General features: G+C 41.3%; 2 protein-coding genes across 2 annotated transcripts; both read right to left on the bottom strand.

Moving 5' to 3' along the window:
• Window positions 1–3,482: 3,482 nt before the first annotated feature.
• LOC128398869 (vomeronasal type-2 receptor 26-like) lies at window positions 3,483–13,417 on the bottom strand. The gene is made up of 6 exons (XM_053360131.1): window positions 13,200–13,417; window positions 12,222–12,513; window positions 10,467–11,321; window positions 9,302–9,517; window positions 8,209–8,335; window positions 3,483–4,396 (listed from the first exon to the last, which is right to left on the bottom strand). The coding sequence occupies exons 1-6, from the start codon at window positions 13,415–13,417 to the stop codon at window positions 3,483–3,485; spliced, it is 2,622 nt and encodes an 873-aa protein (XP_053216106.1).
• Window positions 13,418–16,130: 2,713 nt separating this feature from the next.
• Window positions 16,131–22,307, bottom strand: LOC128398868 (vomeronasal type-2 receptor 26-like). The gene is made up of 5 exons (XM_053360130.1): window positions 21,975–22,307; window positions 20,122–20,976; window positions 18,679–18,894; window positions 18,176–18,302; window positions 16,131–17,032 (listed from the first exon to the last, which is right to left on the bottom strand). The coding sequence occupies exons 1-5, from the start codon at window positions 22,305–22,307 to the stop codon at window positions 16,131–16,133; spliced, it is 2,433 nt and encodes an 810-aa protein (XP_053216105.1).
• Between the last annotated feature and the right edge of the window lie 2,548 nt (window positions 22,308–24,855).

Genomic DNA, 24,855 nt, shown 5'->3' with positions numbered 1-24,855 from the left:
ATTCCATCTACATCCAAAATCTCCTACGTTCTTCAAAAGAACAATTGTTACAGCGCCTGCAACTAAAACTGCCCAAACTGAACATTTTATGTTTCCCAGAGGCCTGAAGTTGTGGAGCTTTGCCTGTTCTCAGTCCCTCGCCCTACCTCTGAATTGTACTGGGTATATTTATGACATTCTGCATGGACTTTGTTCTTTGTTTTGCTAGTGGCCACTGGGGAGGAAAATCCACATGGGTTTGAATGAACAACAGAATTATTTTCTGCCCTTTTGACAAGGTAACTGTGAAGTTAATTGCTACTTTTAAGGTGGGGGCGTCCCTGTAGAACTAGGAAAGTTTGTCACACTTTTTGAACTGAAATATTCTTTCTTAACTAGCTAAGAAGGGATGACAGGACTTGGAGTCACTGACAGTAAGTTAGGGACATTGTATTCAATGCTTTATGATAAGCGTCCCCCATATGGCACTTGTGTGTGCCAGTGTGCTATCGCACACTACAGCCCCAGAGCCAGAGCAGGGCTCGTGGAAGTTTGTATGGTGTAGGAGTTCAAAGGAAGAAGCCCAAAACACCAGAATGATCAGTTCTAGTGCTTTATTGAAGAAAGATATTGGCTAACAGCAGCCTGCCACTTCCCCTTGCCCCAGCTCAAAGCACACAGGGATGGCCTTCACAGCAAGGAGATGGTTGTCCACATTCAAGTGAAAGTGCATATATTCTTTATATAGCTCCTCTCTGGTCATTCAGCTGCTGCACAGCACTTAGCTAAGCCTAACTGTGCTTAACATATTGTCAGGGAGAGGCAAACGGGAAGAGCCGTTTGGAAGAAGCCAGGGCTGCTCAGAGAGGAACCTAAGGTGGGCTATCAGCAGATGGGGGCAAGTGTGTGGGGGTGGAACGGTTCCAGGGAGATCCGGAAAGTTACTTGGATTTCAAAACAGAGATGTGATATTTTTTAGAACTTGAAGGAGCCAAGTTTCAGAACAATGCAGCGAGAGTTGCTCACATCATTAGACACCTGGCGGGAGGGGCTAGAAGCTGGATCAGGCCGTTAATAGCCTGGCGGAATAAAGCCCTCAGAAATGAGGCCAAATTTTGGCAAGCTATGGACTTTATCTATGCAGATCAAAGTTTAATTGACAAAACGCAGGAGGAGCTGCTGGCTTTGAAACAAGGCAAATCCACGGTACGCAGTTATTGGTCCGAATTTGCTATGCTCGTGCAGAAACTGGGTTGGGATTTAGGGACTGAGTCAGTACAAGCAATGTTTAAAAATGGACTTAACCCAGAAATTAAAGAAGATCTTGCAAGGGGGCCACAACCTAAAAATATGGATGAATTAACAAAGGCTGCTCTTGGGGTGGGTTTGAGACAAGAAGCCAGATGGCAGGAAAGGAAGCAAGGCAGAGAGCAGAGTTTCCATGGTGACCGCATTCTTGAGATGCCTGCAGCTGCCTCAGAACATCAACAAGGGCAGGAGCCTATGGAGATAGGCACAGCCAGGGTGCAGGAGAGTTTGAAAACCCAACGGTCTGGCGGAAAGGAGAAAAAAGACTGGTAAGCGGCAAAAAGATGTTTTGTGTGTCAGAAGACTGGGCACTTTGCCAGATTGTGTCCAGAGCGTCGTAACTGGCAGGGAATGGTGGGGGCCACCCAGCAGGCAGAGGCAGAGGAGCCCCAGCATTCAGGAAATGAAGAAGCCTGGCTGGTGGAGAACTGGGGCAACAGCCAGGCGGGAGCAACACAGAAAGTCCTCGGCTTGGGCACCCCAAAGCAAGCATAATGTTGAAGGTGGTGCTAGAACTCCCAAATGGACAGACAGTGGAGGAGTTGGCACTCGTTGATTCAGGTGCCTCAGCCTCCTTTTTTAGCAAGGAGTTTGCTGTGCGGCACCAACTGAACCAAGGGCCTTCCCTGGGAGGGGGGAGGAGTCGTGGAGTGTTCCAGCGGCCGAACAGTTTGTGGAGGAGATGGAAGCGATCCACAGACAGCTGCAGTTGAATTTGGAAAGGGCTAAGGAGTTATACAAGAAGGAAGCCGACAAACATCGGCAACAGGGGGAGGTTATCAGGGTTGGGGACAAGGTGTGGTTGTCCACGCAAGGATTGCCTTGGAAAGGGGGCTGCAAGAAACTCAAGCCCAGGAAGGTGGGGCCCTTTGAGGTTATCCAACAAATAAATCCGGTGGCGTTTAAGCTCAGGTTGCCAGAGAGCATGAGAATCCACCCGGTGTTCCACAGGTCACTGCTGTTCCCCTACAGGGAGGGGGGAAGGAGGCAGGGTAGTGGGGGAGGGGAAGGCCCACCACCCGAAATGGAGGAAAGGGAGCAGTGCAACGAGGTTATGGAAATACTGGAGTCTCATTGGAGAGGGGGAAATTTGGAATATTTGGTGGCTTGGGAAGGGGCCCCAACATCGGAGAATACCTGGGTCCCGGAAGACAGTATTTCTGACAAGGAACTGGTAGAGGAGTTCCACAATGTTTTCCCTGACAAACCCAAAGGCAAGGATAGGTCCTTACAACAGGTGTTCGAAACAACAGACGACGAAGAGGAATTCGAAGGTTTCCCAGCATCGGACGAGGAGGAGGAAGAAGACGAAGGCGTAGACTGGGGAACACCAGGAATTGGGGGTTGGAGGGGGGTGTTCGAAGAGACGGATGAGGAAGAGGGTAGTTTCGCGGGATTCTCCCCTCCCACCTCCGAGGAAAGAGATGGGGGTACAGCCGGGTCTCCGGAGCGGGAGGGGGCCTTTGAGGAGGGGGTGGGTGTCAGGGAGAGGCAAACGGGAAAAGATTCAAGAACAGAAACCAGCACTTATAGAGAGCCTTAAAAAAAAAAGAGAGCCTGGAACAAGTCATTCTGTACACAGAGGAAGTCAGGGGTGGGGTTTCCGCAGACTTGCATGCTGGGTAAAGAAAAGGGGGGGAAAAGTAGACGCGGCAACTGTGCCAAAAGGGCAGGATGTAAATTGAAACGCTGGAGATGTACTTTTGAACTTTGTCAATAAATCAAATAGATTGGAACTGGCCGTGAGCCTGGAGTTTTCTCTATGCCAGCTTGACAGCATAAAGCCTCTGACACATATTACAGTGGTGCCCCGCAAGACGAATGCCTCGCAAGACGGAAAACCCGCTAGACGAAAGGGTTTTCCGTTTTGGAGGCGCTTCGCAAAACGAATTTCCCTATAGGGTTGCTTCGCAAGACGAAAAAGTCTTGCGTCCCCCCGCGGCTTTTTTCGCTTTTTCCGCCCTTTTCCGCTGATAAGCCGCTTGACAGCTGTAGCGCTAATCCGCTAAGCTGTCAATAGGCTTGCTTCGCAAGACGAAAAAACCGCTATTTGCAGACTAACTAGAGATAAAGCAAAAATTACTCTATGATTTACAGTTGGTTGCAAACAGTGCCTTGTCAGACATAGCATCCCAGCTGTGGACTACTATTTTTCCATATGTTAAACAGGCACAAACATTGGCCAGATAAATTCGTTATTCTGGCAGGCTTCCTTTATTTCTTATTAAATGTTCCCTGTTGTTCAGCTCAGGCTGCAACACAATAATGTAGCATTTTGGGGCAAAAATGCAAGTCAGAAGTCCAGCACTAGAGGCTAAGATAGAGAAGATCTCCACAGCTACCATATATTTTCCCTTGGTACTGTGGTAGCTTGGAAAGAAAGATGTCCAAACACTACAAAAGACCAGCATACTGAAAGTGATGAACTTGGCTTCGTTGAAACTGTCAGGTAACTTCCTGGCAAGGAAAGCCACAGTGAAGCTGACAAGAGCCAGGAAGCCCATGTAACCCAGGACACAGTAAAACATAGTCACAGATCCCACATTACATTCTAGTACAACTTCCTTAGCCATTGAGTGCATGTCAACATCAGGGAATGGGGGTGAGGATCCCAACCAAGCAGTACAGATACCTATTTGAATAAGGGAACAGGAAACCACAATGGAATTGGTCATTCTCTTCCCCACCCACTTCCTCATCCTGGATCCTGGTTTGGTGGCCATGAAAGCCAGAACCACTGTGAAAGTTTTTGCCAGTATACAAGAAATAGCCACTGAGAAGATGATGCCAAAAGCAGTCTGTTGAAGGAGACAGAATACCCTTCCAGGCCGGCCGATGAACAGCAGTGCAGAAAGGAAGCAGAGCAGGAGGGAGATGAGAAGAGTGTAGGTGAGGTCCCGGTTGTTGGCTTTGACAATGGGTGTGTTGTGATGCTTCAAAAATGTCCCCAGGACCAGAGCTGTGATGAAAGAAAAAGAAAGGGCAAAACAGGCTAAAATGATCCCCAAAGGTTCTCCATAAGACAAGAAGCTTATATCCTTGGGAATACACATATCCCGATTATTGTTTGGATATTCTTCTTCTGAACATTGATTGCAGTCATTCATATCTTTAAAAAGAAAATATGTGTTGTGATATTTGTTTGGAATATTCATGGTAATGCATTTTTTTGGAGGTTTTATGTCTGGTTTGATAAAAATTTATTTAAAGCTTGGGACCATAAATGTTATCTGTAAGCAATGGTTTGTGTTAGAATTTTCTTAATGAAAATGATGGCTAGAAGGTATGCCTAATTAAACTGCTGCTTAATAAGAATTTAAATTTTGTGTCTTCCAGGTCGAAAACTAACATTCTAACCACTACACTAAGATAGCTCTAATTTCCATCTTATCAAAATGCTCAAATTTTCACATGTACATAAACTGATAGAGTACCATTTTTAGAGATTCACCTCTAGTGGGGTATTGACTTTCTTAGGTTTCCAGAACTGTATATATGTATGAGAAATAGGTAGATGATGAAATATTAAAAAAAAAATATAGTCCTGGAGCCCTGTGATAAGAAAGGACTGGACTCCGTGTTGCACAACAATTGTAGGATCCAAGCATTCTTCAAAAACTCAGCTACATTGTTGTCATTGATACGATTGTGTTCTGGATTTGGCTGAGGTTCAAGTACTGAGCCAAATTGGGCACTTTGAGAGGGATTTGGGCCTTGGACAAGTTAGGTTGAAAGAGGATCCTGATGTTGCCTGACACTCCTGCCTGCCTGATGCCCTGCAGAAGTGATAGTTCTGCTCACCAGCTGTTGAGGGCATGCATTGATTCTGTGGGGTGTGGGAGCTGCTTGCAAAGGGAGCTGCTGCCTGCAGGAAAGGCACTGGTGCAGCAGTACCATAGAAGATAGGTGCAGGTCCAGATTAAAACAACAGGAGTTCCTAGGCTAAGAGACCTTGGGAGGCCTAAACTTAATAGCATTTGATCATGAGGAACAGAACCTCCTTTTTTATCTACTAATTGAAAGTAGTCAAAATTAAAAATTTAAAAATAGTCCAGTAGCACCTTAGAGATCAACTAAGCTTTTTCTAGGAATAAGCTTTCATGTGCATGCACATGAAAGCTTATACCGAGAACAAACTTAGTTGGTTTGTTCTAGGTATAAGAACAATTATGTGGCCAGCATGGCTAAGCTGCTACCGGCAAATGGAGGATCATGATGAGTGCCAGAGCACATGGAAATGCCATTTACCTTCCCACTGCAACAGAACCAGTTTATCTACTTGCACTGGTATGCTTTTGAACTGCTAGGTTGGCAGAAGCTGGGACAGAGCAATGGGCGCTCACCCCATTGTGCAGATTCGAACTGCCAACCTTCCGATCAACAAGCTCCAGAAGCTCGGTGGTTTAGACCACAGAGCTACCCGTGTCCCTTACAATATCTACAAAGTCAGAACACTTTATTTTGAAGCTCTTTTGGATGCAAATTTACCAATTATATCTTTTAAAACCAGAAAGTTGTGGTTTAAGAATGCTTAGATCAGACAACCAATCTTGGGACATCGTTGACTGTAAATCATTCTTTATCCTTTTTAGTCAAAAAAATGATCTTTTGCAAGTAGAGGTTGTAGCCATTAAACACAGGAAGCCTGTGAAAATTCTTTCCACATTTGGAAAAGCTGTCTGAATTTTCTCTTTTAATATTATTTGATGCATATCTTGGTGTTTGAAATTTTCCTTTTCAATGTGAGTTTGTTTGACATACAGGTGGCAGTGCAAAAGTTCATTGGCTAGATTAAGGTCAACATCCTTTGTAAACTCTTGAATCAACATCTTAACTCCACTGTGAATCTTTTCTTTGGTTGCTAGTAGGTTCACCAAAAATGTCTAGGTCTCCCTAAACTTGTCTCTTGGAGAAAGTTTGTCTAAGGTTGTGAATGCTGTCCCATCATTGTTGCAGCTCCCTCCGTACTCACTGCCTTCTTTTGACAGTTTTGTAGTCAACATTCAGCAGAATAAATTTTGCTTGCTGTTCAATTTCATCAAATTAGTCTGAGTGAAAATTAGCCTGCAATGGTGTGCTGTAGATTTTTACAGCTGTGCTCAATGGAATTTGCTAAATTTATGAAATTGGACTAGCATAAGGGGTCCAAAGGTAAAACATGACAACGAATTCAGTAAGTGAGGCCCAGGGCTGCAGCCTGCTCAACCCATGCATAAATCTAGCACAGGATAGATGACTCTGTGCAAGAACTGTTTGGCAGAGGTATTGAGCGGTTTCCTTCAGAGAAACTGCTTGTGCAGCAGTATCTGTGGGATTGATGCCACCACCCAGAAGTTGTTGCACAAAGTCATCAATCTTGCATGGTGTAGGGTTCTCCTTTACAAGCAGCTTCCCTGCAGATAAGCCCCTTGTGAAGGAATGCACTGCAAAATTGACTGCCTCTGCTCCTGTTTGGGAGGACGGAAGGCATCTCCTTTTCCTCCTCTCCACCCACTGTAGGTTTAATTAAACATTAGTCCCTCGCCAAACTAATTTGGGATGGATCCTGTGATACTTGAGTTGCCCCAGAGTAGACCATCCTGATTGGGATCCCTGATTGGACCCAAAGGGCAGATTAGGGGTGTTGGGGTTCACAGCCATAGTAATTAAGGATCAACTTAATAAAAGCATAAGTAAGTCTGGAAGAAAAGCACACACCTTTCCTGTGGCTTTTTTAGTCTGGCAGTAACCACAAATGAAAATGAGAAAACTATGTTTGAGACATCAGTGTGTGGGTAATGAGCACTCACCCTTTACACTGTGGGTGCCCTTTGTGGGATTGCGCTTGGTGCTACAGTTCCCAGGGAGTTTACTGGCAAACAGGGGCTGGCTTGCCTCTCAGTGTTAATTTTGGAGATTCATGCCCAGCCTCTGTAATCAAGTTTCTTGCTGGGAGGTGGGGCCAGGCCCATTTATAAATAGGGGGTGAAGCCAACAATAGCCAGGCAGTCAGCTCTGGAGATTCACCCTCCCTCCCCTCCCTTAGTTTAATGTTTTCTTGTTTGCAGGTTAACTTTTTCTTCCTGCTTAGTGGGTGCTGCTATGGTCTTTGACTGGTTGCTGTTGAAGGACCTGCAAGAAATTTTCCTGCATTGGCAGGTTTTGTCTTCCCTTTAGCAATTTCTCACAACTTTGGAAGTTATGGCCTTGGGTGGAATCCTTTAGTAATTTCCTCCCTATATGGGGGGGGGGCACACATGAAGTGGTAACTCACCCCCCTGCGGCAGCGATTCCCGGGTCCCCCTCTTAAAGGGGTTATATATATATGGATGTCACTGGCCATACACTGAAAGGTCGTTAGTGAACTACCCTGCGTGCGGGGATATGGGCTTGGCTGCCTGCTACACTTATGTCTCGTAGTGCACCCCATATCCCATTTACCCTGATGAGCCCCAGTTCCCCCCGGCTGGGGGGCTGGGAGGGAGACACGCCCAAGGCCTAAGCCAAGGTCTTCCTACATTTGGAAATTTAATAAACTTGTGGCCTAATTTTAATTCCATATAACGTTGTCAGAGTCTTTATTCCTTCCTTATGGTCCCTGGGGGCTGGGGCTGTCGCTGCCTGCTCATGCAAAGCTCAATCTTACCCCTGAAAGTTATCTTTTCTGCTATGTTATCACCAGAACTGCCCATCACTACTCAGAAGCTATTATACTTTATTAGCAGAACCTGCTTTGAATAATCTGAGGCAAATGATCACATACGCCTGATTGTTTTTTCTTCAGCAGCTCGCTCCAGGCCACACTTAACAAACATTTCAATTGTTCACCTTTGAAAATTGAAGTAATCCTGATAGAGTCCTAAATTTACAGGCACATTCCTCTGTCTTTCAGGCAGATCCCTTCTATTTCGCAACACTGTACAATATACACATAATACTTACCCTCCTGATCTGAGATCTTCCCTTCTGGACAGGGGATGCAATCATAACAGCAAAATGGCTCTCCCTCTTTCAATTTCTTCCTAAAGCCGGGGTGGCACCTCTCATTACATAAAGAAAGAGGCTGCAGCTAAGGCATAAGTGAGAGAGCACAATAATAACGCTGAGAACAGTGAGTTAAGAAAAAGACCCCAAAATATTCTGATTGTCCTAAATTATACAGTGGAACCTTGGTTTTTGAATTTAATCCATTCTGGAAATCCATTTGACTTCTGAAAGGTTTAAAAACTGAGGATCAAAGGGCTGTCAGCAAGTTCAATGAATAAGAAAAAAAGAAAAATGCTGCTCAGAAGCCGTTTGATTTCCAAGGTGCATTTAAAAATGGAAGCATTCACTTCTGGGATTTCAGTGTTTGGCTTCCGAAACATTTGGCAACCAAGACATTCGAAAACCAAGGTTTGACTTTATCTCCTTTCAGTAATGCATGGTGTGTGTGTGTGTGTGTGTGTGTGTGTGTGTGTGTATGAATGACATTACCTGCATATTGATTCCCTATGTTACTTCCTGTATGTGCTTTTATTCAATAAATAATTCAAAATTTATAAATATTTTGTTTTCACACACAAACGTGTTTTATTCAGATATTTGACATGCACTAAATATAACATTTCTGCTTGAACTGAACATTGCCAGTAGAGCATGACTGAATGTAAAACGACTTAGATTAGAGTCTTATGTATATTTAAACCAATAGAGATATGATTAAATTCTATATACAATTTTCTCTGAACCTTTTCTCCATGAATAAAAGCAAGAATATAGAAAGATTTGTTTGTTTGTTTATTTGTTTGATCTCGTTATAGCCCAACTTTCTCCCAGTTTGGAATTCAAGCTGACTAATTGTGGAATAATAGCCACTTGTGGAATCCCATTTTCCCAACAGTTCATCAATTGTGCATTCTCAGTGTAATCCCCTGCCTCCAGATTTTATAGTTTTCATCACTGTCTGACAAAAATTATTTTACACATCAGGGCAGAGCATCAGTATTTATTCAAAACTGGATGTCTTTTCAAATTGCTGACAGTTGGATCCTACCTGGTTAAACGTGCTATACCATGTTATCTCATCTGCATTGATGGTGAATACTTTGTTGGGGTCCACCCTTCCAACTTTCACTCTGTGGAATGATTGGTTTGAAGAAACAATCCAGTTGATTATATCAAATCCAGCCACTAACTCCCCAAACTCATCAAAGAAAATCTTGTCCCCACCGCTGTTGTTAAAAGAGACATTTCTGAGAAAGTGATGTAACTAGGTTGAATAGCAAAAATCAATAGTTTAGAAAAGGCTGAAGTTAGAAGTTGAGGTCTAATGTCTAGGGTTTTCTAGTGAGAAAAGACTACAGAAAGACAGGAATTCAATCAATGCACCAAAGTTTTAACAGAATTGACACCTTTATTTTACTGATAAAAAAACTAGGGATAAAAGAGGAATCCTTTAATAGCAAACATATTTCCTCCTGTCCACCTGTTCAAACCCTATCATAGTTATTCCTGTGAAAGCTTTTGTCCTTAAGTCTCTGCTGCGGCTAACAATCTCCTTTCCCTTCCTCCACCACAACAAACACTCTGTGAGGTGAGAGAGACTGAGAGACTTCAGAGAAGTGTGACTAGCCCAAGGTCACCCAGCAGCTGCATGTGGAGGAGCGGAGACGCGAACCCGGTTCAACAGATTATGAGTCCACCGCTCATGAAGAAAGCACAAGCTAGACCAATGCTTGCCAATTTGGTATTCACTTCCAGATACTGTTGGACTACAGCTCTCAGCACCCCAGATAGTATTGTCAATAGTCATGGATGATAGGATTTGCAATCCAACAATGTATGAAGGGCATCATGTTTACTACCCATGAGCAAGATGGTATCTCATTATGAGGCCCAAAAAGTGTGATACACACAACCCAGGAAGATAAAAGCTACATACCTCACATTAATATACCCAGAGATCACAGAAGAATACCCTACACTGATCAGCAAAAGTGTAAAAGTGTACATTGTTTATACACCTAAGTACACTGACAAAAAAGAGTGAATCAGAGTAGACTGATAGTCTATTATTTCAACACTAGTTGATTGAATATGAAGAAAAATTGAAAGATGAGCGCTGGAAGAGTTGCGGGGAGTTAGTTTTATTATACAGATTGTGGCATACTGTACCATGGTTGTGCCTCTCTGCCACTTGAACATGTTGAGTCCGTTACCTGCCACAACTGTTGATTTTGCCATTTCAGTCCCTCTCTTCTTTCCATCGCTCTGTGTTTGAGTCTAGATGACAGTGTGTGATGTAAAGCATGAGCAGCAGCATAAACAGCATTGTAGATGCTGTAGCTGTGGCCAGACATGCTGGTTTCAAAAAATGTTGCTGAAAGGCTGTCCAGTTTCTCGTCCCCAGTGCAAATATCCCCCTCCACATCTCCCACATCTGGATTTGGGAAAACACAGCCAAAGGCCCCTTGCCAGAAGTCCCTGATAAAACCATTTGCTTTTGCACTGGAAGGACTTTGGCTCTCAGCAAATGATTTGAATTTTGGCAAGTCATTGGAGTGGATTGTGAAGGACAGGACACCATGGAATATTTGGGTATCCCAATCCCTTTGATAGACATGTGAAGTGAGCTCCATTTCAGCTGTTGTTATCCACACTATTCCTTTTGGTAGACTTGGTGGATGTTGTGCAAAATATGGAAGCCATCTCAAAAAAAACATGGAAATAGATTCTCCGTTAAAAACAACCACATTTGCTGTACTATTCCTGACTTCATTATGTATGTTTGCCCCCTCTTCAAGTATTTCTTTAATTTCATCAATAGAAGTCAACATAGGGACTCTTTGTATGAAGGAAAAGCAAACTCCACTATGAGAAAACATTGGTGATACAGTTTGTAAAAATCTTTCACCACTTTCATCATTCATTATAAAGACTCCAATCCATGTCCACCTGAAATGTAGTAGCAAAGAGAGAATCCCTGCATATTGAAGGGTTTCCTTAGGGACCATCTGGTAGAAGGAAAGACCTAGACTTTTATCATTCATCAGTGGAATGGAGCCATAGATGAGCTGCAGAGAGAATGGGGAGGGGGAAAATGACAATAGCGTACTTTATATTGCAATTTGGTGGATTCAAAATAGTGCTTATTGTATGGAATGCAGGGCTGTCCGCCCCTACTGATGGATGCTACCTCTCAGCAAAATAGGAAGTGGGCCAATGTTGTGGATTTCTCCCTCCCCTCAGAAGCACACTTGTGGATTGAGAGGACTAAAGGAGCAGAAAGAATTATGAATGATTGTCATATTCCCTGTTCCACTCATTGATACCAAACATACATTATATTGGCAATGTTTACAACATTACTGTAAGTGAACTGAACTTACTTATTTCCCTTCTCTTGATAAGGAGTTGGGGCTGAAAGATTATAGACTGATCCATGGCTGACCTACAGGTCCATGACTAAGGTGAGAAAGCACTGAGGACTTCTTAGCTCAAGATTTTTATTTTGTATTTATACTACACCAACATATTTTCAGAATAAAGCAAAAGCAATTTCAGAGTGCTTATGCTTTCTGTGTACAGCTGTGTAAATGGGGAATGCAGTACATAATGTGAATATTCCCTTCAATCTAACTTACAATTTTTCTTCTTTATAAGTGAACAATAAGCAGCAGTTTTATCTCTCTCTCTCTGTCTCTAAATTAAAAAACAACCATATAAGTAAAACAAAACAAACATCAGTAACAAGAGTATCATAAAAGAATATAAGTAACAGCCAACTAGTAAAAGTATTATTCAAAAATATAAAAATATAAAAATATAAAAAGTGAAGGGATACACTGATGTCTTTGAATTACACTGTAGAAAATGTGTAGGATTCAAGAAAGTGTGAATTAAACTCCCATAACACACACACACTTTTTGCAAAGGGGACACACAGAATAGAGTGGTGGGGAAACCTGTCCTACCTGTGGAACCTTATAGATATTCAGGAGAGTTGCCATATTCATGGAAATTTCAGAATCCAGTCCCCCAATAACTGCTATCAGATTTTTCAGTTTATCACAAATGTAGTTCGGGATAAATCTCTCCAGTGTTGATAGAAGCAGCATTGTGGCCTGATAGGTCCTCCTGGCATTGTTATAGCTGTCATAAATGTGGAAGCCCAAAGTGATATTGGGTAACATCTGAGGATTTTCATTGATCTCCTTTACTGCAAAGTCCAAGGCCACAATGTGCTGGTAATGCTTAGGTATTACACTAGAATTAATTTGAGATTCTGTATCAGAAAGATATTCCACATGTGCTCAGTATCTGATTCATTAATGACTCAGTCTATCAATTAATGATTACATTATCTACATGTTATATTTCTTGAAGCACCATTTATGGAAAGTGGAGCAGTCTTTTATTTTTGCTTCCTCCAGTGGGAAGGCCAAACTTTGATGAAGTGAACCTGCGTGAGGGCTGACCAGAGTTGTTGAACTTTTTTTAGGATTGAGCTTGTTTTAGGATTTTTTAAGATTTTAACCCAGGAAATAAAGTGCCGGATTTAACCAACCAGCAGGCCAGATTAGGCCTGGCTTAGTGTGGCAGGTGGTAACTGCAAAGGAGTAGATATTGGCTAATCTTAGGGGGGAAACCAAGCAGTAAAAGCTGTTTGGGAGAGGAACAGACTGGGAGGTGGTGAGCTGCTCTTGGCTGGAGGTATTTAAGCTGAGGCTGGACAGCTTCTGTTATGGATGGCTTAGTTTCAAGATGTCCCCTACTGAACAAAGTTGGACTATACGAGCACCCATAACCCTTCCATTTTTTAAAACAAGGTGTTATTTAACACACTCACACACATTCACACTACCAACATTTTCATTCTGCATAAGCTGCTCACACCATCCACTTTACTAAAACAGAATTCACTGGCACATAAACAACCATTAAGGTCTTACACAACCGATTCTGATAATGTTGGTAGGGGTTCTTCTTTGAATTCGCTTTTACTGCTGACAAAGCTGCCATGATAAGCGATGCCACCAATGATGAGATCTCCTTTCTGATGATACATGTGAACTGGATGCTGTGGATAATGGACACTGCATTGAACAATGGGATCTTCACATCCTGTTTGAGGAAACAGGACCAGTAGCAAGATGACTAAAACTGCCATTCTAAGTACAAGGAAAAATATTCAATCTACATCCAAAATCTCCTATCTTCTTCAACAGAACAATCATTACAGCACCTGCAACTAAAACTGCCCGAATTGAACATTTTATGTTTCCCAGAGGCCTGAAGCTGTGGAGCTTTGCCTGTTCCCAGTCCCTCGCCCTACCTCTGAATTATACTGGGTATATTTATGACATTCTTCATGGGCTTTGTTCTTTGTTTTGCTAGTGGCCACCAAAAATCCACAGGGATTTGAATAAACAACAGAATTAATTTCTGTTCTTCTGACAAGATAATTCTGAAGTTAATTGCTAAGTATAAGATGGGAAGTCCCTGTAGAACCAGGACAGGTTGTTTGTCACACTTTTTGAACTGAAATATTCATTCTTAGCTAAGAAGGGATGGCAGAACTTGGAGTCACAAACAGAAAGATAGGGACATTTTATTCTATACTTTATGACAGTTACCAATATGGCACTTGTGCATGTGAGTGTGGCCACAGTGAGTGTGGTTACACCTTTTGCGTAAATATCCTCTCAAAAATCCACAATAATGAGAGGCTGAAGAAAGATATTGTGAAATGCAAAGGGTGAATACATACACGTTTTTAATTTTAGATATATCTTAGTTTGTTTTTCCAAGATATTTTTTTTCCAAATTAGAAATATCAGGAGACCTGTGCAAATATTTATGCAGTGTAGCTGCTGAGAGGGAAATGGCTCAGTGCTCTGCTGTCTAGATTTGAAGCTGTCTCAGACGATGCATATACACAAACCTTTCAGGCTTTATGTCTTATTAAATGTTCCCTGCTGCTTAACTCAGGCCACAACAAAGGCCATGTAGCCCAGCATACAATAAAACATAGTCACAGATCCCTCCATACATTCTAGTACAATTTCTTGAACTACTGAGTTCATGTCAATATCTGAGAATGAGGTAAGGATGCCAGCCACATGGTACAAATGCAAGCGTGAATAAAGGTGCAGGAAACAACAATGACCAGTCTCTCCCCACCTACTTCTTCATCCTGAATCCTGGCTTGGCGGCCATGAAAGCCAAAGCCACTCTGATGGTTGTTGCCAGCACACAAGTAAGAGTCACTGAGAAGATGATACAAAAAGCAATCTGTCAGAGGAGGCAAACAACTTTTACAGGCCATCTGATGAATAGCAACGCAGAAAGGAAGGAAAGCAGGAAGGAGAGGAGGATAGTGTAGGTGAGGTATTGGTTGTTTGCTTTGACAATGGGTGTGTGGTGGTGCTTCAAAATGTTTGCAAGACTAAGGATGCGATCAAAGAAAAGGAAAGAGCAGAAGAGGCTAAACTGATTCCCAAGGGTTCTTCAAAGGACAAGAAGCTAATTTCTTGGGAATACACATATATTGATTATTTTGTGGATATTCTTCTTCTGAGCATATGTTACAGTCATTCATATCTGAAAAAGAAAATAGGTGGTCTTAATATATTTTTTAAAAACTCCACATATCGTGTAGAAATTGTGTTTATAGCAATTATATTTTAATGGGGGTTGTATGGGATGTTAAGGCATGGATAACACCTCTGGTGGGGGACATGTCATGCTCCTTCCTTCTGGGATAGTTTGTCCAACTGTGGTCCCCACCCTGCACTCAGGAATCATTTGTGACTCCCAGAAACATGTGACTCCTAGAAACATGTCCTAGATAATGTTGGTGCATAAAAAGTAGTTTTGCTGCGTGTTACATTGGAGCTGTGATATATGTGTGTGTGCACATGCATGCACAGTTCTGGATATTAACAAGGATTTTTAATCTCATGGCATGTATCCCACATCAGCAGTCAGAATAATAGGATTAATAGTTTAGAGAACACACCATTCAAGAAAATGGATGAGGTCTTTATTATCTCTGACAAGTAAAATCAGAACACCAAGATAAAACACAGGTCTTCAAGATTATTATTATTATTTTTTGAATTTATATACCGCCTTATAGCTGGAGGTATAGGATGCTTGATCACACTTTGTTCCAGTCAGCGTGTGCAGTCATCGTTCGTGATCAATTCCGGTGTGATGCGATATCTGTGTAAAGACAGAAGCTTGTTTATTGAGCTTCTGGAGCTCAATACACAGGCTTCTGTCTTTACACAGATGTCGTGTCGCACCAGAATCAATCACGAACGGTGACTGCTCCGTATTTCATACTCTCATCGCAGGATCACATGATCCTCTGTTTACATTACATAACACTGTAAGTGTGGGAACAGAAACTCTGACTTCCATTCCCACACTTACAGTGTTATGGAATGTAATCAGAGGTTCACATGATCCTGCGATGAGAGAATGAAATACTGACATCATGCAAGTTGGTTCTGTGTTGCTTCATGATCAGCTCTTGCCCCCAGTCCTCAGTGTTTCTTTCGAAGGGTGGGTGTTTTCAGCTGACTTAATAACATTAAAAAAAAAAAACATCCTAAGGGGTTCAAAAGGGCTACAGGAAAGAAAGTAATGCAACCCACAAGTAAATGGGGAGTTGCCTGAACAATAAATGCAGGGGCAGGATACATATATTCCCCCCTCCCTTTTTGGCTGCAAAATCTTAATTAAATTCTCCAAATAAAATTTAAATGTTCAGAGAATGTGGGAGGATATGGGAAAATTTATATAGTTCAACATTTTTTATAAATAAAAAACTAACAAACAAGCAAAATAAAGTACATTGAAGGCACTCAGATTCCTTAGGTCTTATTTCTTATTAGATGTTCCCTGTTATTTAGTTCAGGCCGCAACACAATAATATAGCATTTGGGGGCAAAGATGAATCCCAGGAGACCAGCACCAGAGGCTAAGATAGAAAAGATCTCCACTGCAACCATGTATTTCCCCCTGGTACTGAGGTAGGAGGGAATAAAGGACAGCCAAACACTGCAAAAGACCAACATGCTGAAAGTGATAAACTTGGCTTCATTGAAACTGTCAGGTAACTTCCGGGCAAGGAAAGCCACAGTGAAGCTGACAAGAGCCAGGAAGCCCATGTAGCCCAGGACACAGTAAAACATAGTCACGGATCCCTCATTGCATTCCAGTACAATTTCTTGAACCATTGAGTTCATGTCAACATCTGGGAATGGGGGTGAGGATGCTAACCACACAGTACAGATGCCTCCTTGAATAAAAGAACAGGAAACCACAATGGCAATAGACAGTCTCTTCCCCACCCACTTCCTCATCTTGGATCCTGGCTTGGTGGCCATGAAAGCTAAAACCACTGTCATGGTTTTTGCCAACACGCAAGATACAGCCACTGAAAAGATGGTGCCAAAAGCAGTTTGTCGGAAGAGGCATGTCACCTTCTCAGGCTTTCCCATGAATAGCAATGCACAAAGGAAGCAGAAGAGAAGGGCAATGAGGAGAGTGTAGGTGAGGTCCCGATTGTTGGCTTTGACAATGGGTGTGTGGTGGTGCTTCAAAAATGTTCCCAGAACCAAAGCTGTGATGAAGGAAAAAGCAAAAGCACTGCAGGCTAAACTGATGCCCAGAGGTTCTTCATAGGATAAAAAGGTTATTTTCTTGGGAATACACATATCCTGATTACTATTTGGACATTTTTCTTCTGAGCATATATTACACTCATTCATGTCTGAAAAAGAAAATATTTGGTATTAATCAGGGAGAGTGAGCACATATTCTGTAGAAATTATCTGAACTATGTTTTAATTGTTATTATTTAATATGCAATGGTTTTTGTATTCTAATGAACAACATATTAAATTTAATTATGAATTTTTCCTGTCTTGTCTGGTGAAAGCCCTATTAAGTAGTGTGTGTGGAGTTTTAACTGACATCTGCGAGGAACATTGTGTGTTAGAATACTATAATCTGTAAGCAAAATAAGGCTAGGAGTTATGGCTATTTTGTGTAGTGTTGGAAGGATTTTTTAAACCTTGGTGTAACAGATAAAAACCTCACATTTTAACTTCTAAACTAGATAGATATTATTTTCATTTTATTAAAATGCAAAGCATAGTAATTTTGAAAGTCCTCTCCTGGAACAAAAAGTTGCAATCCCTGTTAATAGATAAAAAAATTAGAGCAAAAACTCTAAACTTTTTTTTATTTTAATTTCCAATTATTTTTGTCTGTGCTGTTCTATTTAGGTTGGTCATGTATTCTCTTAAGTTTTCATTTATTCCTTCTATCTGTAAATTTCCATTTTTATCACGTAAATGTATCTGTATCAGTGTGTCTTGTGTCAGATGGATAGAATGTGGGGTCTACCTATCATAAAGAATCGGTCTCCTGCTTTTGCAACAATTGAAGGATCTAAACACTCTTCAAAGACTGGACCAAGTTAAGTTCATTCCTAAAACTTTTTCTTTCAGGCTTATTGCCATTGATGATAAGTCAGAAATTCATTTTTGATCTCTCTCTCTCTCTCTCTCTCTCTCTCTCTCTCTCTCTCTCTCTGTGTGTGTTTGTTTGAAGCTTGATCATACATTTGGAAGTTATATTCTCTGATAAACTGTTATTAGTACTGCCCATTATCTAGCTACTGTACAAAAGCCACTGTACTTAATACCCAACATATTTCCCTGACAGGGACTCTGAGGCAAATAATCACAGACACAAACCAGTTTCTTCTTCAGCAACTACCTACAGGCTTAATAAACATTTCAATCACATGCTAAACCTGGTATATAGTCGTTAATTCGTAGGCACATTCCTATGAATTCCAGCTAAAGCCATTCACTTTTAAACTGTACAGTTTGTGCAGAATACTCACCTTCCTGAGCCGAAATCTTCCCTTCTGGACATGGGATGCAATCATAACAGCAAAATGGCTCCCCATCTTTCACTCTTTTCCTAGTTCCGGGATGGCACCGCTCAGTACATAAGGAAAGAGGCTGAGACTAATCCAAACATGAGAACCCAGAATAGTAATTTTGAGAATTTTGAGATTAGAATATTTAAGGCAACTTTTAGGTGTTCTTAAGTGATGCTTTCTTTCAGTAATGCATTGCTAATTTTGCTAATCAACATGATAATTATAGTACAACAGACTGTTAAGAAACCATCTTTTGGAAAGGATGGAGCCTGGTTAATGGCGTAGATTCTGATTTCATGAATACACAAAACAGACAAGATATAGAGTTTTGCTTTTTATACTTCCCCAAAACAACTTCTCAATTAATATAGATAGGAATATCTTTGCCATCCTTCCATCCATCCATCCAGTGTAGTTTTTCTATTTTCTAAAAAGTTACAAACCAGACCATTGAGACTTACCTGGTTAAAATGGTTCGGCCAAGTTATGGCATCCCCATTGATGGTCAACTGTTGGTTGGGATCAACATTCCCAACCTTCACTCTATGAAATGATTGGTTTGAGGAAACAATCCAGTTGATCACATCAAATCCAGCCACTAACTCTCCATTCTCATCAAAGGAAATCTTGTCCCCACCACTGTTGTTAAAAGAGACACGTCTGAGAAAATTATGTAGCTGGTTTGAAGAGAAAAAGGGAAGAGTTGAGAAAAGGCTGCAGTTGGATCGTTGATAGTAAGTCATACCTTGTTTATGGTTTCTGAGTGAGAAAGTATTCATGATAAAGAAGCTCACTCTTTGTAATTCCGAAAAGGAGGAAGAAATTCTAATAAATTGACTTTAAAGCACGTTAGGTTCTGAAGGTTTGGTTTCTATATTTTTCAGAGTGTTGAAACACGGTTAATGTTTCAATAGTCAATAAGGTTAACACCATTTTAGTTTGGGTTGACACAGTCAGAGCCGACTTCTGACACCAGAATGTATTTTTTTAAAAAATAAATAAAAATGTGATTCAACTGCCTAACTCATTAATGTATATGCACCCACTTGGAAGGTAGCATTAAAAATACAAAAAAAAAAAAAGATGAACATATAGAAACCTATACCAAGGGTAGTAAATTTTAATAAAGATGGTAATGAAGAGGGCAGGGAGAGTTCTTATAAATTGACTTTAAAGCATGTTTCTGAAGTTTCTGAAACTTCTGTTTCTATGTATTATTATTTTTAAATAAAATATGTGACTTCAAGGGGCATACATATTCATGTAGATCTACTCCCAGAAGGCCTGGTTCAGGCTCATTAAGAAGAAGAGTTTGGATTTGATATCCCGCTTTATCACTACCCAAAGGAGTCTCAAAGTGGCTAACATTCTCCTTTCCATTCCTCCCCCATAACAAACACTCTGTGAGGTGAGTGGGGCTGAGAGACTTCAAAGAAGTGTGACAAGCCCAAGGTCATCTAGCAGCTGCATGTGGAGGAGCGGAGACGCGAACACGGTTCACCAGTTTACGACTACACCACACTCTCTCTTAATTTAACAGAATGAATTAGATGCACCAAATTCATAACAGAATTTCTACCTATTACAAAATATGGAGCAGGACTTTCACTAAAACTGCCATTAGCCCCAGTCAATATAGTAAGAGTTCTGGGATGATGGGAATTGTAGTCAAACAACATCTGGGGGGCATGACCAGTTGGGTGGACTTGGCGAGTTGAGAAAATCAAACAGTAATTTGGAAACCATCCAGAAATTTAAGGGCGGGAAGGAAGAAGACTTATTAAAGCGATATATGTTATATACCTTAGGATGGGAAGGAATTGGGGAAACATTAAGGACACAAATTAAGGACTATTGTAGTACACTTATGGTCCTCTGCCTCTTGATAATGTTGAGCATGTTACCTGCCACAGTTGTTGATTCTGGTACTTCCATCCAAATCTTCTTTCCATTACTTGATATTTGAATCTTGTTGAAGACATGTAATGCAAAGCATGGGCTACAGCGCAGACAGCATTGTAGATGCTGTAGCTGTGGCCATTCATGCTCATCTCAAAGAATGGAGCAGGAAGGCTCTCTAGTTTCTCCTCCCCAGTACAAATATTCCCCATCACATCTTCCACATTTGGATCAGAGAATACACAGTCAAAGGCCTGTTGCCAGAAGTCTCTGATGAAACCATCTCCTTTTGTGCTTAAAGGATTTTTGCTCTCAACAAATGCTTTGAATGCTGGTATGTCATTGGAATGGATTGTGAAGGACAGGACACCATGGAATATTTCTATGCCCAAATTCTTTTGATAGAGCAGTGAAGTAAGTTCCATTGCAGCGGTTGTTATCCACACTATACCTTTTGGTAGACTTGGTGGATGTTCTGCAAAATATGGAATCCATCTCAAAATCATCATGGAATAAGAGTCACCATAAAACACAACCACACTGGCTGTACTATTCAGAAGTTCCTTATGTATTTTTAATCCATCTTCAAGAAATTCATCAAATTCAGTGGCAGACCTAAACATAGGAATTCTTTTTATAAAGTCAAAACAGACACCTCTCTGGGAAAATTTCGGCAAAACCGTTTGCAAAATCATTTCACCATTTTCATTATCCATTACTAGTACTCCAGTCCATATCCATTTGAAATAAAGAAGCAAAGAGAGAATTCCTGTGTATTCAAGTGCTTGATGAGGAACCATCTGGTAGAATGAAATTCCTGGGTTTCCATCTGTTTTCAATGGAGCAGAGCCATATATGAGCTAAAGGGATTTTAGGGGAGAGAAAGAAAAGTTGTAAAAATAGAATGCATGTTGCATATTGAAGTTTTCAAAACCATTCATGGAAATTGGAAACCAGTGCTTTCACCTCTGCTGATGGAGGCCAACTATAGAATCTCATACAATTGTAGAGTTGAAAGGGACCCAAGAGTCATTTAGTCCAAGCCCTTGCAAAGCAAGAATCTCTGCTAAGCACCACAGGACAGATGGCTATCCATCAGAGCATGAATTATCACAATTCCATCTCTAGGAAGAATGGAATATATCAATTAAAGAGGATTGGGGACCCCCCCAGCAGATATTTTCAAGTTTGGGGGCATAAGGAAGCAAGAAAATTGCAAAAAAAAACCAACACCCCCCCACCTTGCTCCAATTTCCATTGATGAATGGATTTTGTCAGTGAATTCCACCCATACATTATATTAGCAGCCCTTAGAAATACAATGTCAGGGAACTGAATTTGACTATTCCAATGCTCAAGTTAGGGATTCAAGGCTGAAAGAATATACACTGATAAATAGCCATCAAATGGATTTATGGCTGAGAGGAAAATGCACTGACTTTGCATCTATAATTGCTGGATTACAGCAACACTCTCAGAGCAAAATTCTTATTGCCCAGTTAGGCACGTTATTTGACCAATGACAGCAGCGAAATAAGGAAATATGAAACAAACCCCAACCAGATGCCAATCAGGTTGAGAAAGAAAAAAAATCATTTCCAGCCATATCAACTAACAACCCAAAATAGCACATTTAAACTCCTGAAATAAATTCAGTAACACAAAGAAACAGCAGCATTCACAGCATCTTAAAAACCATATCAGAAACAGGATCCTAAAACTCAGTTTCCATGTAAGATTCATATAAAGGAAGTCTCAGTATTTTTAAGGCCCTCAGTAATGTCTTGAAATAATAGTATAGGAAATGTGGGGGGTCACATAGAGGGAGGGAGGGAAAGAGAAAGCAGAGTTGACCTACCTGTGGAACCTTATAGTTTTTCAAGAGTGTCGCCACATTCATGGAAATTGGGGCATCCACTCCCCCAATGACTGCTATTAGATTTTTCTGTTGCTCACATAGGTAGTTAGGGATAAATCTGTCCTCTGTGGATAAAAGTAGCATTGTAGCATGATAAGTCCTCCTTGCATTGCAATAGCTGTCATAGATGTGGAAGCCCAAAGTGAGATTGGGTAAGAGGTGAGGGTTTTCATTGATCTCTTTGACTGTGAATGCCAAAGCCAGGATGTGCTGGTAATGCTTAGGAACTATGCTGAAAGAAGTGTGAGATTCTTTTTCAGAAGGATATTCCATACTTAGTTTAACTTATATGCAGAATTCATCATGCGAAAGGCGGGGCTGGATGAATCCCAAGCCGGAAATAAGATTGCTGGAAGAAATCTCAACAACCTCAGATATGCAGATGACACAACCTTGATGGCAGAAAGTGAGGAGGAATTAAAGAATCTTTTAATGAGGGTGAAAGAGGAGAGCGCAAAATATGGTCTGAAGCTCAACATCAAAAAAACGAAGATCATGGCCACTGGGCCCATCACCTCCTGGCAAATAGAAGGGGAAGAAATGGAGGCAGTGAGAGATTTTACTTTCTTGGGCTCCATGATCACTGCAGATGGTGACAGCAGTCACGAAATTAAAAGACGCCTGCTCCTTGGGAGAAAGGCAATGGCAAACCTAGACAACATCTTAAAAAGCAGAGACATCACCTTGCCAACAAAGGTCCGTATAGTAAAAGCCATGGTTTTACCAGTAGTGATGTATGGAAGTGAGAGCTGGACCATCAAGAAGGCTGATCGCCGAAGAATTGATGCTTTTGAACTGTGGTGCTGGAGGAGACTCTTGAGAGTCCCATGGACTGCAAGAAGATCAAACCTATCCTTTCTGAAGGAAATCAGCCCTGAGTGCTCATGGGAAGGACAGATCGTGAAGCTGAGGCTCCAATACTTTGGCCACCTCATGAGAAGAGCAGACTCTCTGGAAAAGACCCTGATGTTGGGAAAGATGGAGGGCACAAGAAGAAGGGGACGACAGAGGACAAGATGGTTAGACAGCATTCTCGAAGCTACAAACATGAGTCTGACCAAACTGCAGGAGGCAGTGGAAGATAGGAGTGCCTGGCGTGCTCTGGTCCATGGGGTCATGAAGAGTCGGACACTACTAAACGACTAAACAACACCAATGTGTTCTGTGCCTCTTTTATTAACAATCAATTATAACAGTATTTATACATAAGTTGGATATAAATATAAAAAATTAACTATGTAAGCAGTCACATTTACAATATAAAACTCTCCATTCTGATTAAAATAAGTTTTTATATTTTTATCATTTATTTCATTATAAAGCTTATTGAAAATCGAGTTAAAATATAACAAAACAGATGGGATGGTGTTTCTTTTTTAAAGCTGTCAGATGAAGCAGACTGAGGGGGCAACCCTGTGGTAAAATCCACAAGGAGGAGCATTTTAGGATGCACTGGATCTCTGGATCAACCATGCTCAGTTGGCATTAAGTCCCCAACCCCAGTTCAGTTGAACATACTTTATATCAGCATAACTTGGTAATCTCAACCAAGCTGGCTGTGATGAAGCTGGTTGAGCCAAGCTGGTCTAAGACTGAAAAAGGGAGCATTCCAGGAGCAAGGCAGAGGTGGAATCAGAGAGCGAAGACTTTGTTAGATCCTAAGCATGTCCAGCTTGGTCATGTGACCTGGCAACCTGGCCTAGTACATATTTTAAAAGCAGGTTTCCCTAAGCCAGACATGGACAGAATAGCAGCAGGAGCCCTGCTGCCAAACAGGGTTTAGATCTGGAGTAACTTTATGCCACATTAATTTGCTGTATCTTACTTCACACTAGCTTTTGGTAGATAGGATTTCTCCCTACATTTTTTATTCTTTAGCTGCAGCTCTAGCACAAATTATCTAAGTGGCAATTTTTATTGTATAAAATAAATTAATACAATATTTAGAAAGAAAATCAAACAATCATTTAGGCCTTACACAAATAGATCTGTCAATGTTGGCAGGGGTTCTTCCCTGAAGGCTGGTTCACTGACGATGGCACCAGCATGATAAGCAATTCCACCAATTATGAAGTCTCCTAATTGATGATATTTGTGAAGTGGAGGCTGTGGGTAATAGATACTGCACTGAACAGCGTGAGTCTTGCATTCCATGGGAGGAAGCAGAGGCAGCAGCAAAATGACTACAACCACCATCCTCGGTACAGAAGTCTGAAACCTGGAATATCCAAGAGCAGATCTGTGAACCCCTGTCTTTTCCCAGTGCCACTCCATATCCCTGAATTGCACTGGATATATTTATGACAGCATTCACACTCTTCGTTCTCTGTTCTGCTAACAGTCAAGGAAGTTCCCCAGGGGTTTGGCTGAACATCATAGTTAATAACCGTCCTTCTGACTAACTAATTGTGTAGTTAATTATTACATTAACAACAATTCCTAAATGGAGGATGTGGAGTCCTTTAGGAATTAAGAAAAGTTGGTTGTCACATATGTTGGAAAGAAGATTTCCCTCACGCTTTAGTTAGTTAGGAAGGCATGGTGAAGTTTGGAATGACCTGCAGCATGAAGAGAACACTGGAATCAAATCTTTGTGATAGGGGTTAGCAACAAGGTATCATGGATACCTTATGCCTGCATCTCCTTCCTACTGCACCATGAGCAGTCTCAATAAATGCTCCCTTGTAAATCCACATTAAACAAGAGGATGTTGGTCAGGATATAAGGGGGGCACTTTAGAGGTATTAACTGCCTCAAAGCACCCCTTTTACCAGAGAGTTATGAGTTTGAATACCAACTGTGAAATGCTTAGTAAGATTGA

The sequence above is a fragment of the Podarcis raffonei genome, chromosome 13 (genome assembly GCF_027172205.1).
Source record: "Podarcis raffonei isolate rPodRaf1 chromosome 13, rPodRaf1.pri, whole genome shotgun sequence".
NCBI lineage: Eukaryota > Metazoa > Chordata > Lepidosauria > Squamata > Lacertidae > Podarcis > Podarcis raffonei.
This window is presented reverse-complemented; position numbering and strand designations above follow the sequence as displayed.

Bases quoted from the DNA above. Each gene is read 5' to 3' on its own strand.
- LOC128398869 (XM_053360131.1), bottom strand. From the start codon at position 13,417: ATGGCAGTTTTAGTCATCTTGCTACTGGTCCTGTTTCCTCAAACAGGA. The intron at 11,322-12,221 runs GTAGGACAGGTT...TTCTCTCTGCAG, and splicing joins ATATCTATAAGGTTCCACAG to CTCATCTATGGCTCCATTCC. The intron at 9,518-10,466 runs GTAACGGACTCA...TATTCAACCTAG, and splicing joins AAAATCAACAGTTGTGGCAG to TTACATCACTTTCTCAGAAA.
- LOC128398868 (XM_053360130.1), bottom strand. From the start codon at position 22,307: ATGGAATATCCTTCTGAAAAAGAATCTCACACTTCTTTCAGCATAGTT. The intron at 18,895-20,121 runs GTAACATGCTCA...TCTTCAAACCAG, and splicing joins AGAATCAACAACTGTGGCAG to CTACATAATTTTCTCAGACG. The intron at 17,033-18,175 runs GTGAGTATTCTG...TTTCTTTTTCAG, and splicing joins GAAGATTTCGGCTCAGGAAG to ACATGAATGAGTGTAATATA.